The following is an 18,402-nucleotide window of genomic DNA, read 5'->3' on the forward strand; positions in this document are numbered from 1 at the left end:
GGTCTTGTTAGTCTATACTCATGCTGTACCCTTACTCTCTGAGTATGGCAGTCTGCTGTACTTTGACAAAGTGTTTTACTTACACATACTGTATATATGTAAAACTATATGTGATATATGTATATATGATCGAATTATGTTGTTGATTAAAATATTGTTTTTTAAATGTGATCCAACTGCAGTTACCTTCAATGCTGTGAAGACCATTTATCACTCTGAAAGAGCTTTGAACTTGAGTGAGGAAATTTAATTTAATACAGCCATTAACTATCATATTTTTCTGCCATTATTCTTGATTTGTTTTACCACTGTTCGGTTGGTTTACTGAAATTTAAATAAATGGAATCCACCTAGGCCCTGTTAGTATTTAATTATATGGAGATTTTTTTGGTGGACCCTACGAAAAACATTTATGCGCACCAAGTTATAAGAGCTTTCAGCCCTAAAGGGTTTGGACACTGCCAGTTATCTGTCAGGAAATTCAAGTCCATTGTTACCCCAGAAGTGGTCAGAAAGATCACAACAAGAGCAGGATATGTTATTCTCCGGGAGATAAGAATTAAAGGTCTCTCTTATAATGGTGAATGTCATTGTTCATGAGTCTACACTGAATAACAACGGTGTGTCTACACTGAATAACAATGGTGTGCATGACATTGTTGCAAAGTCACTACTATCCAAAAAGAAAAAACAACTATTGCTGCCCTCTTCCGTTTGCTAAAGACCACAAGGAATGTATTATGGATGAATGAGACCAAACTAGAACTGCATTCCAGACTAAACATCTTATCCTGTATGGGAAACATTGTGGTGGCAATATCACTGTTGCCTCTGCACCAGGATAGCTTGTCATCATTGATATAAATATCTGCAGGAAAATGTCCGGGTAGTGAGTCATGCAGCAAGACTGTAAGCACACACAATGTGTGATATACCAAAGAATGGTTAAAGCAGAAGAAAATGAATGGCTTGAAATGGTCAACTGTGCAGAACCACATACACTTGACAAACTGAGTGTTTACTGCTTTTTTATGCCAAATTTGCAAAAATAATGTTCACTTTCTGAATTTTCAACAGGTGTCATAGATTGTCAATTATACTGAAATCCGTTTCTTTGCTGGGGCATCTTTTTTTAATTCTTCAGCTGCGCCATTGTTACTTTTCTTGGTGTTTGGGCTTACTCTCTTGTGCTTTTGTCTAAATGTAGTGCTAAAATCATATATAAGTGTGGACTTGGACCATACTTTCCTTGAGAATATTTAGAAAGTTTTTTCTCCAGAGAAAAAGTCACATTTTAGAATATCACAAGATATGCAATAGCTATTATGGCTGTCTGGAAAGGTAGATTGGAATTTTTTTCTAAAAGCGGGTGAAGAGCGAAGCACGTGAAATTGTTAATGAGCTGCAATATTTTTTGTGTGTGAGAAGGAAAACCAAAGTGTTGTGATGTTGCTCTGCTCAGGAAGATGATGGAAAAGGACATCTGAGGTTTCTTACCTGTTTTCTGAACAGAGCAACATCAGAACACGTCTATATTAACCTTCTGAAGATATATCTCTTTGACTGTCTGTGATTGTAGTTACAGGAACTGACCAGCAGGTGGTGTTTCTGTAAGAAAAATAATTATATTGGCAGTTTAAGGGGTTGTTCAACTTCAAACAACTAGTTGTTTTCAGATAGATCACCAGAAATAACGACTTTTTCCAATCACTTTCTATGTGTCACCGTCTTTCTAATATTGAAGTGTAAAGTGTCATTTTTCATCTTCTAAAGCAGCTCTGGAGGGGGTCGCCAACCACTGTTCTAAATTGATACATTTAGTTGATACATTTCTTAACTTTGTCCCCGCTTAGCAGAATGAGAAAATTGGTATACTTACCAGTGGAATTTTCTTTTCCATTAGTCCGTAAGGCAGCACACCAAGGGTTAAACTCCAGTTCCTCCTGATAGGACAGGTAGCATAAACAATTATTAGTCAGCCTTTAACAACCCCCTTAACCCCTCCTTCATCATGTTATTTTCCTAGCATACACAAGAATCCACACACTGGTTGCTGTACACACAATTTTATTTACAGGGAGGGATATTATTGTGCTGCCTTACGGACTAATGGAAAAGAAAATTCCACTGGTAAGTATACCAATTTTCTCATTCCATTGCGTCCTACAGGCAGCACACCAAGGGAATTTGCTAGCTTCCCTAACTGGGTGGGTTAAGTCTCCTTCGGAAGAGCTGCTTGCAGTACCTTGCTGCCAAAAGCTGTATCACGTGCTGACAAGATGTCTAGTCTGTAATGCTTCACAAACGTATGCAAACTGCTCCAAGTTGCTGCTTTGCAGATATCCTGAGGTGATGCACAAGCTCTCTCTGCCCAGGATGTCGCTATACCTCTCGTTGAATGTGCCTTTGTAACCTTTGGAGGTTCTCTATTTTCCAATACATAAACAGTTGTAATTGTTTCTTTGAGCCATCTCGCAATCGATGCCTTTGAAGCCTTATTTCCTTTGTTCTTCCCACTAAAGAGAATAAAGAGATGATCTGATTTTCTCAGCTGTTTTGTTCTTTCTAGATACATCATCAAACATCTCTTCAGGTCAAGACTGTGAAGTAACCTCTCAGCATCGTCTTTTGGCTCCGGAAAAAATATTGGTAGATTTATCACTTCATCTGTACACCACGATGTTGGTACTTTAGGTATAAAAAATGGTAAAGTCCTCAAACATACTTTGTCTGAGAAAAAAACTATATATGGATCCGAGGCTCCCAATGCCTGTATCTCTCCTATTCTCCTAGCTGATGTTATTGCTGTGAGAAAAACCGTTTTAAGAGTCAGCATCTTCAATGGAATTTCTTGTAGCGGTTCAAAGGGAGGTTTACATAATCTATTAAGGACAAAATCAAGATCCCATGGAGAAACAAATGATTTAACTCTCGGTCTCAGTCGTTTAGTGGCTGTTAGAAATCTTCTCACCATCGGTTCTAAGGATAACCTTGTGTTCAAATGAGCAGATAATGCTGACACCTGCACTCTCAAAGTGTTTGGCTGCAATCCTTTGTCAAACCCATCTTGCAAGAACTGTAAGATCTGAGCAATTCCCTTCTGAAGCGAAGAAAACCCTTTCTGGGAACACCACCTATCATACACCTTCCAGATTCTTTCATATGCAGAAGATGTTGACTTTTTCCTAGATTGAAGTAGAGTTTCAACTACTTCTTTAGACAACCCTTGATCTACCAATGCTGTGCGTTCAACATCCATGCTGTCAATTTTAGTCTTTTCAAGTCCGGAAATTCCATCCCCTTCTGAGTTATCAAATCTTTCCTCAGTGGTAGACTCCAGTACCTGCCCCTGGATAGATGTAAGAGTTCTGGGTACCATGATCTCCTGGGCCAACTCGGTATAATGGCTATTACCTTTGCTTGATCCTGCTTCACCTTCTTGATTACTTTCTGGATCATGGGTACTGGAGGAAATACATATGCTAGATGAAATTTCCAAGTCATGGAGAAAGCATCCAGAAATGTCGGTCTGTCCTTGCGGTAAATAGAACAGAATTTCCTGCACTTGCGATTCATTCTGGTGGCCATCAAATCGATCTGAGGTTGTCCCCATAGTTTGACTACCTCTCGGAAGGTCTTCTGATTCAAAGACCACTCTCCCGGCACTCTCTTCTGCCTGCTGAGTTGGTCCGCCCACTGATTGTCCACTCCTCTTATGTGGATCGCCATGATATGTGATAACTTGTTCTGAGCCCAAGACATGATCTTGGCACACAATCTTGCCAGTTTCTTTGATCTCGTTCCACCTTGGTGATTGATGTATGCCACCACCGATATGTTGTCCGACTGAATCAGAACATTTTTGGAACAAATTTTGCTCTTGAAGACTTTCAGCGCCTTCCATACTGCTTTCAGCGCCTTCCATACTGCTTTCAGCTCTCTGTAATTTGATGATACTGACCTCATCTTCGCAGACCATAGCCCTTGAGCAGTATGTTTTCTCAGATGTGCCCCCCAGCCCTGGAGGGATGCATCTGTCGTTATCACAACTGGTTCTGTTGGAAGAAATAACTTCCCCTTTTTCAGATTGTGTGGTTGACACCACCACTGTAACGACTTTTTCAGTCTCTCCGTCACTCTCATGATTTTTTGTAAACCTGACACTTTTCGGTTCCATGTTCCCAAAATTTTTGCTTGCAAGGTTCTCATTCGGGCTTTTGCCCATGGAACTGCCTCTATTGCTGCTGTGAACAGCCCAAGGAGTTTCATCGCTTTGCGAATTGTCACTCTCTTGTTCTTGATCATCAACTTTGTCTCTTGAACAATCCTGTTCAACTTTTCTTGTGGCAGAATAATCTTCATGCTCTTGGTATTGATGTGAAAACCCAAGAATTTTACTGAAGTTGATGGCAGCAAATTTGATTTTTCTCTGTTCAACAGCCAGCCATGTGCTTCTAGAATCTCTACTGTTTTTTGTAGATTTTTTTCCATTTCTTTGACGTTGGACGCCTTCAACAACCAATCGTCTAGATAGGGTATGACGTAAATACCCTCCTTCCTCAAGGCCGCTGCCAACACCACGATGATTTTTGTAAATACCCTTGGTGCTGATGTTATGCCGAAGGGTAATGCCTTGAACTGAAAATGCTTGAGATTCCCATCCAGGAATACCGCCACTCTCAGATATTTTCTGCTTTCCACATGAATTGGCACATGCAGATAAGCATCCCTTAGATCGATAGTTACCATCAGATCTTTTTTGTTGAGCAAATTTTGGACTGACCTTATAGTCTCCATTCGGAACTTCTTCTTTTCTATAAATTTGTTCAGGTACCTTAAATCGATAACCAGTCTTACTTTGCCGCTGGTCTTGGGTACCAGGAACATTGTGGAATATATCCCCCTCTTTTGCTCTGAAGGGTTTACCTCTTCCAAAACGTCCATATGAATAAAGTCTTTTACCGCTGTTTGAAATGTTTTGTCTCTTTGATGCGAGACTATAAACCTTTCTGGTGGCTTGTGAAAAAATTCTATTTGGTATCCTTCTTTGATTGTTTGCAGAACCCATCTGTCTGTTGTGGTTTTCTGCCATTGGTGAAAAAATTGAGATAATCGGCCCCCCACCTTCTTTGGTTGAGGCCTGGCGTCAGAATTCCCACTTCTTACTACTTGTGTCCTTGGTCTTGGCTCTCTGCTTATTGTCTCTACCTGACTCAGTCGTTCTTGTTCTCCTGGAACCCCTGAAGAACTCTCTATTCCGAAAGGGCAACCTTGGTCGCTTGGATCTTGGTGATCTGCTCCTTGATCTATAACGAAAAAAATTTCTCTTTAATGCCCTTGGTCTGTCCTGAGGCAGAGTCTTAGATTTCCCTCCTTGTAGACTCTCTATTAAGGCATCTAGTTTTGAACCAAACAATTTTCCTGGTTCAAATCCCATTGAACAAAGGCTGTTCTTGGATGACAAATCTGCCTTCCAGGCCTTCATCCACAAGGCTCTTCTGCCTACAGATGATAAGGCCATCAATCTCGCAGATAATTTCACTGATTCCACTGCTGTATCGCACAAAAAATCAGCCGCTAATGTAATATACTTAAAGGCATCCAATAAATCATCCCTTGACACTCCAGAGTCAATATCTTCTGCCAGATTGTTCAGCCAGTATTTTAATGTTCTGGATACTGAAACTGCTGCTATAGAAGGTTTTGACAGTTCTGCCGCTGCCCCATAAGATCTTCTCAATGCCGTATCAGCTCTTCTATCCATCGGATCTTTCAATCCTGATGTCTCTTCCACCGGTATTGTTGTCCTTCGAGACATTCTTGCTATCGGGATATCCACTGCAGGAGGATTTTCCCAAGTTGATATTTCCTGTTTATGCAGAGCGAACATCTGCTTGAATCTTTTAGATATATCAGCTCTTTTCGATGGATCCTTCCATTCAGCCTGCATTAGATCCTTAATAATGGAATTAACTGGAAAAGTATCCTCACTTTGCTGAGAAAAAAATAAAAGTGTATCTTTACTTGTTTCTTGCTTCTTTTTCTTTTTCTGGTCCTCCATGACCCTATTAACTGCTTTTATAAGCTTTTGTATTTTGTCTGGCGAAAACAAATATATACTTTCCTTCATTTCTTTAGAAGTTGATGGTGAAGACGATATTTCTCCTGACTCCGATTCACCTGAAACCTGGTCAATTACAATCAGGTCATCCCTATTCACATCCTCTGCCGACATAGTCGCCTGTCTCATTTCTTCAAACGTCTGTGACATCATGTTTTTAAACCAATCAACGAAGCATTCTGATTGTCGTGCTTGGTCTTCTCCCACAACAGATCTCATGCATGTCATACACATTTTCTGAACATGGTCATCAGGTAATGGCTGTTCACACGCCATACAAGCTCTATGCTTTAACTTCTGTGTCTTCTTAGCAGGAGACCTAGACATCTAAGGCAAAAATCTAATTAGACATGAATACACCCTGTATGCAAAACTAACTACACCTTTAGGCTGCTGCTTACCTTGCCTTGTGCCCCTCAGGTACAGCCTGGCAGCCCTGGATCCTCAAAGGTAACGCAGAAAAAATACCGGAGAAAGGAACAAAGCACCACCCAGTCTACTAACTGCAAGAAACCTAACCTATCTGCAAGAAAACCGGAGTTATAAATACCTTAGGTTAATAGAACTCTGCAGAAATGCTGGTTCCAGCCGTTTTGCCCTTCTTCCTGTTTGCCTTCGTAAGGGCGGAAGTGACATCACGCCACTGCACTGCCTTGTCTGTGAGCTCCGTGTACTGCTGCCTTCAGTTCCCCCAACAGAGAAAACTTTGGCCAGCCACATCAATCGCCACCATTAGCGATCTATCTGCCTAGGAATGCTGCTATTCCCCCAGGGCCTGACCTACAGGTAGTCCCCAGTCGGCCTTCAAATCCCTCAGGACCTGGATCTTCATCCACTTCACTACCCCATCCACAGGTAGGACAGGAAAAAAACATGATGAAGGAGGGGTTAAGGGGGTTGTTAAAGGCTGACTAATAATTGTTTATGCTACCTGTCCTATCAGGAGGAACTGGAGTTTAACCCTTGGTGTGCTGCCTGTAGGACGCAATGGAATCTCTGATTTCATTACAGGTACCTGTTAAATGATACAATAGTTGCTAATACTCCAGATATGTTGCTGAGAAATGTATCAACTAAATTTCAGTGTATAGCCACCATAACTTTAACTAAAAGATAAAGGGAAAAGGCTGCATATTGCTGGAAATGCCTGCCACATATTCTTGTCTCCAGACCCAAGGCTCCTGTCCATTTCAGAGTCTCTCTTGTGATAGAGAGGCAAACACAATGGTTATCAATCTCCTAGTTTTGCTGACTTAAGTGTGGCACAGGCAACCCTATATTCTGTTCCTTATAGAGGATTGGAGTGAGAAAATGGTTTGAAAACTTCTTCCCATCATATCACTGGGGGTTAACTGAGTTAAAGAAACAGTAACATCAAAAAATGTAATTGTTTTAAAGTAATAAAAATATAATGCAGTGTTGCCCTGCACTAGTAAAACTTCTGTGTTTGCTTCAGAAACACTACTATTGTTTATATAAATAAGCTGCTGGGCAGCCATTCAAAGTAGAAAACGCTCAGGCTACATAGCAGAAAGCAGATAAGCTCTGTAGAACATAATGTTATCTGTTATCCACTATTTATCCTGTGCCATATAGCCATTTTCAATTTCCGCCATTGCTACACAGCAGCTTGTTTATATGAACTATAGTAGTGTTTCTGAAGCAAACATCAGTTTTACCAGTGCAGGGCAAGACTACATGATATTTTCTTTACTTTAAAACACTTTTTGGTGTTACTGTTCCTTTAAAATGTGTTTTCCAGCAAACATTGGAAAACATACTCTGATTGATGTATAAATCAAAACCTGCTCCTAAATTAATGTGAAATACCTAATATACTAATATTTCTAAACAGGGTTTGACAACCCAACACTTTGTAGGTACAGTTGTCAGCTAAATGTGCTCAGTAAGTCCTGCTCTTCCTCCAGTGAAATGATTTAAAAAAGGAATTAAATATCACATAATGTCTATTGTTTTTCCATGGGATTTAAATCTTTTGCTTAATAAAGTGTGTACTATGCCTTATGAACCACTCTATATTTTTCTAATAGTAACAATATTAAGTAAAAGAGTAGGAGCATTACAGGCATAAGGAGCCTTTAAACCAGACACTATCTTTAAACAAGACTATTCTACCATAAGAACTCTTATTTTTTTTTTTTTTTTTGTGCATACGGTATCAGTGGAATGGTGTGTATATGCAGAAATTATACTACAGATGATTTTCTAATAACGGGTATATAAATTTCCTCCCAAGTTAAAAGCTAGCAATTTCCCTTGCGTGTGCTGCCGGAGGAAACAGAAAACCAGTCTACTTCCCCCCTTTTCCATTAGTCTGTAAGGCGGCACAAATTTCACCTCCCAAATAAACGTGCAGTTATATACATAAATATTTATTTAGTACATTAGAAAATAACATGTAGGTGGCCTTTTAATGATTCATTATTTTCATATTCATGTGCTACCCGTCCTACCAAGAGGTTCTGACAATTGAACCCTTTGGTCTGGTAGATTGGGGGAGGGCCAAGGGCTAATCTTAAAGAAGAAACAAACCCTTAATAAAAAAAACCCTACCCTACATAGACCCCCCTCCCTCATCCCCCCCAGCCTAGCTGCTACCCCAGGCAAATGCCCCTAACTCTTTACTTACCCCTCCGTGCAGGCGCCATCTTCTGCTACTTCGGTAATCTTCGGAATGAGATCGGCGATTCTGCAATTTTCGCGAGTATTGGTGCATGCGCAGTTGTCACTAGGATGCACCGAATCTAGGATTCGGTTCGGATTCGGCCGAATCCTTCTACCCGGCTGAACAGAATCCGAATCCTAATTTGCATATGTAAATTAGCGGTGGGGAGGGAAATTGGGTGACTTTTTGTCACAAAACAAGGAAGTAAAAGATGTTTTCCCCTTCCCACCCCTAATTTGCATATGCAAATTAGGATTTGGTCTGGTATTCGGCCGAATCAAAGGATTCGGCGGTTCGACCGAATCCAAAATAGTGGATTCGGTGCATCCCTAATTGTCACGAAACAGAAAATTGCTCCAACTGTGCATTACTGAAGATGTCTGCCGTGAACTCCACTAGACGGAATTTGCACAGAGGGGAAAGTAAAGAGTTAGGGGCATTTGCTCGGGGTAGCAGCTAGGCTGGGGGGGGCTATGTAGGGTAGGGGGTAGGGTTTTTTTTACTTTAGGGTGTTTCTACAATGCAGTTAAATTTGTAATACCGGCCCCAGCCCTGGCAGGTGTTTTACCGGCCGGCTGGCAACCCTAGAAGTAACCCATGGCAGCCAATCAATTATTGGCTGTCACTAACTGGTTGCTAGGTCATACCTCCCAACTGTCCCGTTTTTTTGCGGGATAGTCACGATTTTGACAGCTCAACCCGCAGTCCCTGATTGTTACTGAAATGTCCCGCCTTTCACTTTGATCTCCTATACTGAACAGTCCCAAAAAGATACAAAGTTTCTAAAAAATTGCTTTTGGCAGACAGCCCAGAATACATGGCAGGTGCACTTAGATACTTTTGTAAGAATTTAAGATAAGCAAGTCTCTTGTGACTTGCACCTTAAAGGGAAATTCACCTTCATTAGCAAAACTGTAATAACATAAAAAACACAGAAATGTATTCTTAACCTGCCAAATTTTGTAAAATGAACATGGTAATTAGGGGGTGTGGCTACAAAATGGGCATAGTCAAAAATTGGCGCAGCAAATCTTTTCATCCCTCTTTCTGTTTCCAAAATGGTAGGGTTGCCACCTGGCCGGTAAAAATGATGGTTGTTCCCAATGTTATTAATAGGGAAAAAGGCTGTGGGTACGAGCCCATATTTCTCTGGGAAGTTTTTGAATGTCTGGTGGGGGAAGGATAAAGGAGAACATCATTGAATCCCTTCCTATTAAAACAATCCAGCTGTCTCACTTCCTGTACGAATAAGAACGCCCTTCCTTTCAATGGCCCGTGTAATCACGTGGTGCAGCATGTCACGGATGACATCAGTGGGTCGAGCTGCGGAGTAGGAACTAGTCGCGGTTAGAGATGGAGCAGGATTTGGTCTCTGCGGATGGCAAGAACTCCCGGGCTGTGCTCTGCCAGCGTTGCGGCTGTAGAGTTTTATCAGTAGGGGTGGCCACCCTGGCAAAACGAGAGGTAGGGAAATGAAGGAAGTATTGCTGCTGACCCGCCTCTTTGCCATCAATTTCCAGAGCCACGATCTAAAAGTGTCATGCCGCCGCATTTGGTCCAATGTTGCATTTCAATCGAGCTATTTATAACGTATATTTGAATGCACTGACCTTGTATACGATTATTTATTACCCATACACTTGCTTCCCACATTTGATCTCATCCTTTTCCCTCATGCAGGACTTGCTCTTTATTCTATTTTCATTTCAATAACCAGCATTACATTTAGAAATGATATAAATCTGCACATTAAGCTGTACTTTAGCCTATGCACCAGTGGTGTTCTGTTTATAATGGTAAATTGATTGATTCAGTAACATAGACATGTTGGGCACAGTTATTCAATTATATAGGGAACCGTATTAACATAGGCAAACTGTGCCCTGGCCCAGTAATTGTTATACTTTGACAATTGCTCGATGGGTACAAAATCATAGAGAAGAATTAAACTAACTGCTGTTTTACCATGCAAAGAACCACACAGACACCATTCATTTTTCCCACGTGAATACAAAGCCTACCTTGTGCAATCTGGTTTAATCTTCTCCTTCACATCCAAACAACAATCATAATTTTAGTACCATTTTCCGTTCTATTTTTGTAAACAAGTACTATGTTTTATGCCCTACCCTTTTCTGCTGATAAATCATATTTTATTTGTATGCAGTTGCTCCTCCCTTCCATGAGAAAGAAGTCCTCTTTGTCTGAAAGCTCCTCTCCAGACTGTGAACTCCTTGCTGAACATTGGCTGGTGCATGACATGTTCACCTTTGAAAATGTTGGATTCACCAAGGATGTGGGAAGTATAAAATATCTAGTATGCGCTGACTGTGAAGTTGGTCCTATAGGATGGCACAGCCTGGAGGAAAAAAGCAACTTTTATGTGGCACTGGAAAGAGTTCGACACGAGTGAGACATTTTGTCCTTGGAAACATGAAATTCTGTATGCAAAGACTTGGCTCGTCACCTGCCAGATTTCCTATCTACCCATTTCAGATTTGGTTTCTTATCATAGTGTAATTTTTTCTTTTTAAGGCTGCAGTATAACTTTCAGATATGTACAGACAAAAAGAGGTTTATCATAAAAATTCTGTCTAGCAACAGGCGTTGCTAATCTAATACTGGATGGGAACTGGATTCCACAGATTTACTTCATTTTTTTTTTCAGCTATACTCAGTGCAGCCTTGGTAAATTTAGTATTCCAAGTCTTTTTCCCCCCTTTCAAACGTTAGTGAATTCATTTTATATTTGCTGTGCCTACTGATAAGTAATTGTTTGTATGTAAAATGTTTATATTATACATTAATAACAGCACTGTTGCATATATCACGTTTCTCCATTATAAACACCCACTAATATTCTTTATCCTTACCTACATTGTTTTCTAAGAGAGCTAATTAATTAGGTGACTGCATTGGAAGCATTCGGAAGAATTCAATGGTCTGTCAGTAGGCTAACTTAGAGAGAGGTCACAATTTATTTAACCACATTCCTTCTAAAGCTGCTTGCCTTTTCAGTAATGTTTCCCAAAATGCCACTCTCAACAAGTAGAAAAGTAAAGCTGCCCATCCTTGGTAGAATAGGCTTATTTAGCCCTGGATCAATAATTTAGTCACATGGCGGTGTTGGAAGAAGACTGCCTACTCGGTCGAGTTGATGGACCATATTGATTGGCCCCTGTATACATATATCTTTGTACTGAGTATATGAGTTGGAACTGTCGTATTGATTTTCCTCAACTATTGCAAACCTAGAAATACTCCCATAGACATCAGCAGCAATCTGTACTCTACACAATGTTTCTGTTTAATCATATCCTATACAAGTAGTATGATATATCCCATTTTAAGAGCTCTTGCTTTGACTGCCAGTGTAACTGTGGCCTTTCCTGTCTTTGTAAAGCACCCTTTCTGGACAACATAATTAATTTGGGGGTTTCCTTGTCCTTTAAATGTTAGGGGCCAATTCCATATTCATGCATGGCTGGTCTGGACTGGGATTTAAAAGAGGCCCTGGCATTTCAGGCACACAGAGGCCCACACTTCCCAATAAATAGTTACTGTCTATGGGAACGTACAGCTGTCCCTTTGGCATTTGTCAGAACCCACAGATTGCCAGTGTGGGCCTGATGTATGGGTTTTAATATGAAATGTAATTTTAACGGTGGAATCTGAGTCACTAAATGCCCAAAACTGCAGATTGTTGGTATATTTAAACTAATTGTGCTCAGTGATTATTAATCTATATTTATATAGGACCTACATATTATGCAGCAGAGATTATACATCTTTTATATCAGACTGCGCCCAGTGGAGCTTACAGGTCTCTCATATTTGCAAATTGTCAATCTTTTCAGGAACCAATTAGCTGTCATTAGGGTTTTGAATCTTTTCTATAGTTTAAAAAAAAAAGTGTTAAAGGGGTTGTTCACCTTTGAGTGAACTTTTAGTATGATGTAGAGAGTGGTATTCTGAGACAATTTGCAATTGGTTGTCATATTTTTGGGTTATTTTTTTTTTTTCCATTAGCTCTCCAGTTTGCGATTTCACCAATCTGGTTGCTAGGATCCAAATTACCCTAGCAACCCTGTATTGATTTGAATAGGAGAGGGCCTGAATAGAAAGATGAGTAATAAAAATTAGCAATAACAATACATCTGTGGTCTTACATAGTATTTTTGACCCCACATGCTAAATTCCACTTGTGTTCGGTGCTTACGTGCACCCCCATAAGGAAGAATAGGATGCGTTTACTCCTGTGCTCCCCAGCGGCTCAATGGGCTACATTTTTATCTTTACACAGTTAGATAATATGCTAATATGAAAGCAAAATTTTCAGGTCATTTAGCTCTATAAGAGCTGGGTGACTAAGCATGTTCAACATAAAAGTTGACTTTTAAGTATATTATTGAATGTCCCATTCTTAGCAATAAATTAGGGTTCAGAATCATTTCAGTTTTAAAGTAACAATGAAAGTGTTTTAAAGTAATGAAAATATTATGTAGTGTTGCCTTGTACTGGTAAAATTGATCGGTTTGCTGCAGACTACTATGGGTCATATTGTTGTTTAGCAATGGTGGAAATTGAAAAAAAAGCTATATGGCACAGGTTAAATAGTGGATAACAGATAACACCATTATGTTCTACAGAGCTTATCTGCTGTGTAACCTGACTCTCTTCTCCTTCAAATGGCTGACCAGCAGCTTATTTATATAAACAATAGTAGTGTTGCTGAAGCAAACACAGCACTTCTACTAGTGCAGGGCAACACTGCATTATATTTTTATTACTTTAAAACCCTTATTTTTTTATTTTACTGTTCCTTTAAGCCAAATACAAAACCTGTGATTTGTGCTCATTCCTAGAAGTAATATGAAGAACACCTACATTTTTGGGGTTATTTAAACCAAAATTTGATTGTGTTTATTGCAATTCTGCAGTGTATGCATGCCTAAGCTAAGACTATGAAACGAGAAGGAAAGTAGAAATTCCTGGGGTGTGATACCCTGGGCTGGTACTCCTGTTAGCAGAAAGCTGCACTTGCCTGGGGTATTTCTGCAGGTGCACAATGGAGCAACCCTCTTGCTTTAGCTTCTTTTTTGCACAGGTGCAACCCTGAACTAAAACAACAACAAAAAAAAGCTGGCTATTTTACTGCATATGAGTCTGCACCAGGCTTTGAAGATAGTGGAACACTCCATTTTGCTTGAGTAGTATCCCGGTATGGTGCAGTTACTGCCAAATGGAACACCACCATGGAGTATCAGGTTAGTGATTTGCCATCCCCCCAGTGATTAACACTAGCCTGCTTACTGCTAGTTGAGAAAGGCAATAAATCTCATGAAGCATCTCAAATTGAGAAAAAAGTCCTTTCTGAATCCAAAAGGGCAATCAGACCTGTTCCTGGGTCAATTTTGTACATCATTTCAGTAACACTAATTATTTTTACCACTTTCAAAAAAGCCATCCAAGCAGTTTATTGTTTTTTTTTTTAAGTATCTGATGTATCTGCCAGTACTGGTGCTTCTGGGAGAGAACTTTGCAACTTACTCTAAACCTTTCTGCATATTAGACGCATCATGCTGCATTTTCTTTTCTTTGCATGCATTTGAAAAACGTGTTTAAGAGCTCTTACCATAAACGCAAAGTATAGGATATGGGATCAAAGCTGTGGGGTATGATAGTTAGGCTCAAATGTAAAACAATCAGTGGGTGAACATAGGAAACTGAAGGAGCAAGATTATTAGGGCTCTTACATGTAAGGGTTTTATCCTTATGTGGTGGAATGCATAAAAAGGAACGCAGGTAAAAACACCAGTGTTGAACAGCCCTCAAAAGGCAAAAGTTAACATTTGAAAACAAGGTTATTTTGCTCTTTCTCATGCAATGTTTGTTTTCCCTTAACAGTAATGTACAGGTGATCAACCATACATTAAATACTCCACCCTCACAAGTGCAAAGGCACCAACTTTGAAAACATATTTTATAGATTCCCAGTAGTCCAGAACTAGCATGAAAAAGTAAACATACTATATGTGCATTTTATGCTCACACCACTCAGTGTCCTTGTTTGTTGTCAAATTACTGGATTGTAATTAGCGTAATACTACATACAGTTGTGTTTAAATTGTGAAGTCGGACATATTACATCACTGTAAACATTATTGGTATGGAACATAACATAATGGTCATTTAAGGACGACTGTCATCACACTGTGCAAAATCAAATCTCTTTTACCCATTGCCAAAATTATACTGCTCGAAATAATGCAGCAATAGTGAATTTTATCAATGCAATTTCTTTTGGCTTTGTTATTGTTTAAAAATTGTATTCAGAGGCCTGTAAATTGGGTTTACTTACCCTTTATGTGACATCTTCAGATAATCCAGCCCACCTAACCCTTAACATCCTGAGCAGCATATTGACCCACAGAGCATTATTATTTGGTGGATGCTGCTAATGGACTTCACAGGGTTGTAGGACATGGGAACTGAAGAGATAATGGTTAATTATAAAAATATAAATGGGTATACATGGATATTTATATAACCATTTCAATTTAAAATTATTCCCTTTTCCTCTTGCAATAATGGTCTTACGGTATTTGGTGTCCATTTGTCATCGGTTATACTTTGTGTTAGATAATACATAACTTTTCTGCTTACCTAGAATAAAATTGTATATATTGACCATATCACACATAATGTGCGGCCTGGTATAAGGTTACCATTTTACACCCTTTAAAAGGAGTTATTAAATACACATACTGCAAGGTGGATGCATGACTGTTTAGAAATCCTTGATCCAAGCATCCAATTTGCAACAAGTGTATTCAATAAGTGTCCTTTTAATGGTAACCCTACGGCCTGTCAAGAATTAAAAGTATTTTATTTTAAAGGCCAACCCAATCCCAAGAAAGGTTAATGTTTGGAATGATTAATTTTATTCATAATGTGTACCTGAGCAGATTGTTTCCTATGCACCCCTTGTTTGGAAGACTGGAATTGCATATAACTGTTCAACTGAGGAGACATGTAAAAACATGCAAACCTCCCTTTAAATCATTTCCACCACAGTTTTGGAAACCATTTCCTTTTAAAAATTAGTTTCCCTGCATAATGAGAATCAGCCCCTATACTGGCATCAGTCTCCTTCCTTTCCTGCACCCTAAACCAAAGTGTATTTTGGTTCTGAAATCCACTACATGTGCCTGCACCTGGTTGTCGCAATGGTCAAAGTTTAAGTGAGTGCTCTTATAAAAAGTCTTTGTTTAAATAGATATTGCACCTTCAGTTTATTCTTGTTCTACATTAATATGTAATGAAAATGGACTTTGACTATTGACATGGGTAACAGCCAATGTTCCCTCTAATTCCTTCTCAGCTATGTGTGCAAAGTGTGTGCAGCTTTTAAAAACTGTTCAGGTCAGAATTTATAAATTTTTTATTTTTAGACAAAACTTTTCATGCGCAGCACAATTTGCTGTGTGTGCTGGTCACAAAATTTGTGTAAGCGCACACCTTAGTGTAGAGCTCCATGAGCGGTTTTCGTCGTATCGACGCATGGTGACAAAACGCACATGACAGGTTGGATAACGGCCTTCCTATATGTAAACCATCATTTTTACCGGCCAGGCTGGTAAAATACCGGCCAGGTGGCAACTCTAGTTGTCTCTAACTTTAGTAAGCCTTTCAGAGGGAATCCCCAAAAGAATACAAGGTAGGACAAACGTATTCAGTTACATTCATACAATAGTGCAGGTGACCATCCATCCCAAAGATCCCCAACCTTTTTTTTACCTGTGAGCAACATTCCGATGTGAAAGGATTTGGGGAGCAACACAAGAATGAAAAATGTTCCTGGAGGTGCCAAATAAGGGTTGTGATTGACCATTTGGTAGCCTCTATGAAGACTGGCAGCCTGCAGGAGGTTCTGTTTGGCAGTATAGCTGTTTTTTATGCAACCAAAGCTTGCCTCCAAGCCTGGAATTCAAAAATAAGCACCTGCTTTGAGGCCACTGGTAGCAACATCCAAGGGCTCAGAGAGCAACATGATTGCTCACGAGCCACTGGTTGAGGACCACTGATCTATCCAATCCCAGTTCAACCAGCAAGTATCACTAATCAGGGCGTTCCATACAGTTTTAAATATTACTTAGCCCTTTATCAGAGCCAGATTAGTCAGAACCAGATTGTCTTCCATGTCACATTGTCCTGCATGACATCACATAGCCTCGGACCAGAAGTAAATTAACTTTTGGAAATTTGGAAATTGCTATGATGCAGTGGGGAAAGGCTTTCCAATTTCTATTGTTTTCTAGCTTTTCTAAAATCAATGTTTTTAAAAACTCTTTTGTTTTTTTCCTCTTGTGGTTACAAAAAACTGGCCAGGACAGGACAGATCCAGGTGTGAAACTATAAGTTATGAACCAAATGCACCCTGTTTCAGAAATGCCAACTTTCTAATGAGTATGTGTTTACCTTTTCATTTCCTCTTATTAGAGGTGAGCCATGGTAGGTAAGTGTGCTTAAGGCAAAAGATTTCATATATTTACTTCTTCTCTTGTTCTGGCTTTATTTCAGTGTGCCTGCCCCAAGAAAAGCCTTATCAAAAGAGAAGAATAGAAATTGTGTGGCATGTGAAAACACATCCTTAAAACATTCTAAATTGTGTTTGTTGCACAAGAAAATTAGTTTTCAATAATTTTTATTGGAATTTTTCAAAAGACATTAGTCATATAAATGTCATAACTTACATCAATAACATAAATTTACATAATAAAGAACAGTTACATAAGGACCTGTTTGAACATCGTACAGAATAGGTCTATAATATTATGGTACTATAACATTATCCACACTTCTAAAATTATATAACGACAGGTAGTCACATTACATCTACTTGTAGATCCTTCTCGAATGGAGCAAATCCTTCTGGAATCCCTACTGAGATTCCAGAAGTCGCATCCATATCATTGTGATGCAATGTAATCTGGAAGTCTATACTGATGGAAGTAATACAAATCCCTTCAAAACAATAATAGATGAATCTGAATAGGATGATATAACAATTCCATCTATTAGAACCACTCAGTGTTGAGTTATTTATCACCAATTATAATTTACCTGCTTTTGTTTTGATTCCCAAATGGAGTTGATCCTCTCAGGAACTGGGGGGTTAAAACCACCCTGCTTAGTTCCTGGGAGTCGCATCCACATTTTACCTATATTTTAGTCCAATTTTGAGGGTTTTATTGGTGAAAATGTAATATGGGTCATATCAGGAAACTATAGATATGTCTAAATAAAATAAAGTAAAATCTATTGCACAAGAAGATTAGCAGGAGATGCAGCTGTAGATACTGCTGATGAAATGGACCAGAGAAGCAGTTGCAGAGGGTGTTATACTTGCTACTAAACGTAATAATGAAGATATGGGGTGTGACATTGGTACCTCGACTTCTCGTAGAAGTCATCTTTTTGCAGCATGGCCGTTGCCTGCAGAGTCAGATGAAGAAGATTTTGAGGAGAAGCAACTTAGTGCAGCCTTTGAAATTTCTCTAGTGGAGCCTTTAATTGAAGCTGTAAGAACCTA

The 18,402-nt window shown here is 39.4% G+C and overlaps 3 protein-coding genes across 3 annotated transcripts; 1 reads left to right on the plus strand and 2 right to left on the minus strand.

Annotated features, from left to right (window-relative positions):
• Window positions 1-1,817: 1,817 nt before the first annotated feature.
• LOC121400777 lies at window positions 1,818-5,122 on the minus strand. The gene is made up of 2 exons (XM_041584728.1): window positions 2,246-5,122; window positions 1,818-1,943 (listed from the first exon to the last, which is right to left on the minus strand). Exons 1-2 carry the CDS (start codon window positions 5,090-5,092, stop codon window positions 1,818-1,820), a joined length of 2,973 nt encoding a protein of 990 aa, XP_041440662.1. The 5' UTR covers window positions 5,093-5,122.
• Window positions 5,123-5,146: 24 nt separating this feature from the next.
• On the minus strand, window positions 5,147-7,001 carry LOC121400553. Its single transcript, XM_041583889.1, has 2 exons — window positions 6,523-7,001; window positions 5,147-6,448 (listed from the first exon to the last, which is right to left on the minus strand). Exon 2 carries the CDS (start codon window positions 6,446-6,448, stop codon window positions 5,147-5,149), a length of 1,302 nt encoding a protein of 433 aa, XP_041439823.1. The 5' UTR covers window positions 6,523-7,001.
• Window positions 7,002-10,140: 3,139 nt separating this feature from the next.
• rabif.S (RAB interacting factor S homeolog) lies at window positions 10,141-11,619 on the plus strand. Its single transcript, NM_001095886.1, has 2 exons — window positions 10,141-10,271; window positions 10,975-11,619. The coding sequence occupies exons 1-2, from the start codon at window positions 10,161-10,163 to the stop codon at window positions 11,218-11,220; spliced, it is 357 nt and encodes a 118-aa protein (NP_001089355.1). The 5' UTR covers window positions 10,141-10,160; the 3' UTR covers window positions 11,221-11,619.
• Window positions 11,620-18,402: the final 6,783 nt, after the last annotated feature.

This window comes from Xenopus laevis, chromosome 2S, assembly GCF_017654675.1.
Source record: "Xenopus laevis strain J_2021 chromosome 2S, Xenopus_laevis_v10.1, whole genome shotgun sequence".
In the NCBI taxonomy this organism is placed as follows: domain Eukaryota; kingdom Metazoa; phylum Chordata; class Amphibia; order Anura; family Pipidae; genus Xenopus; species Xenopus laevis.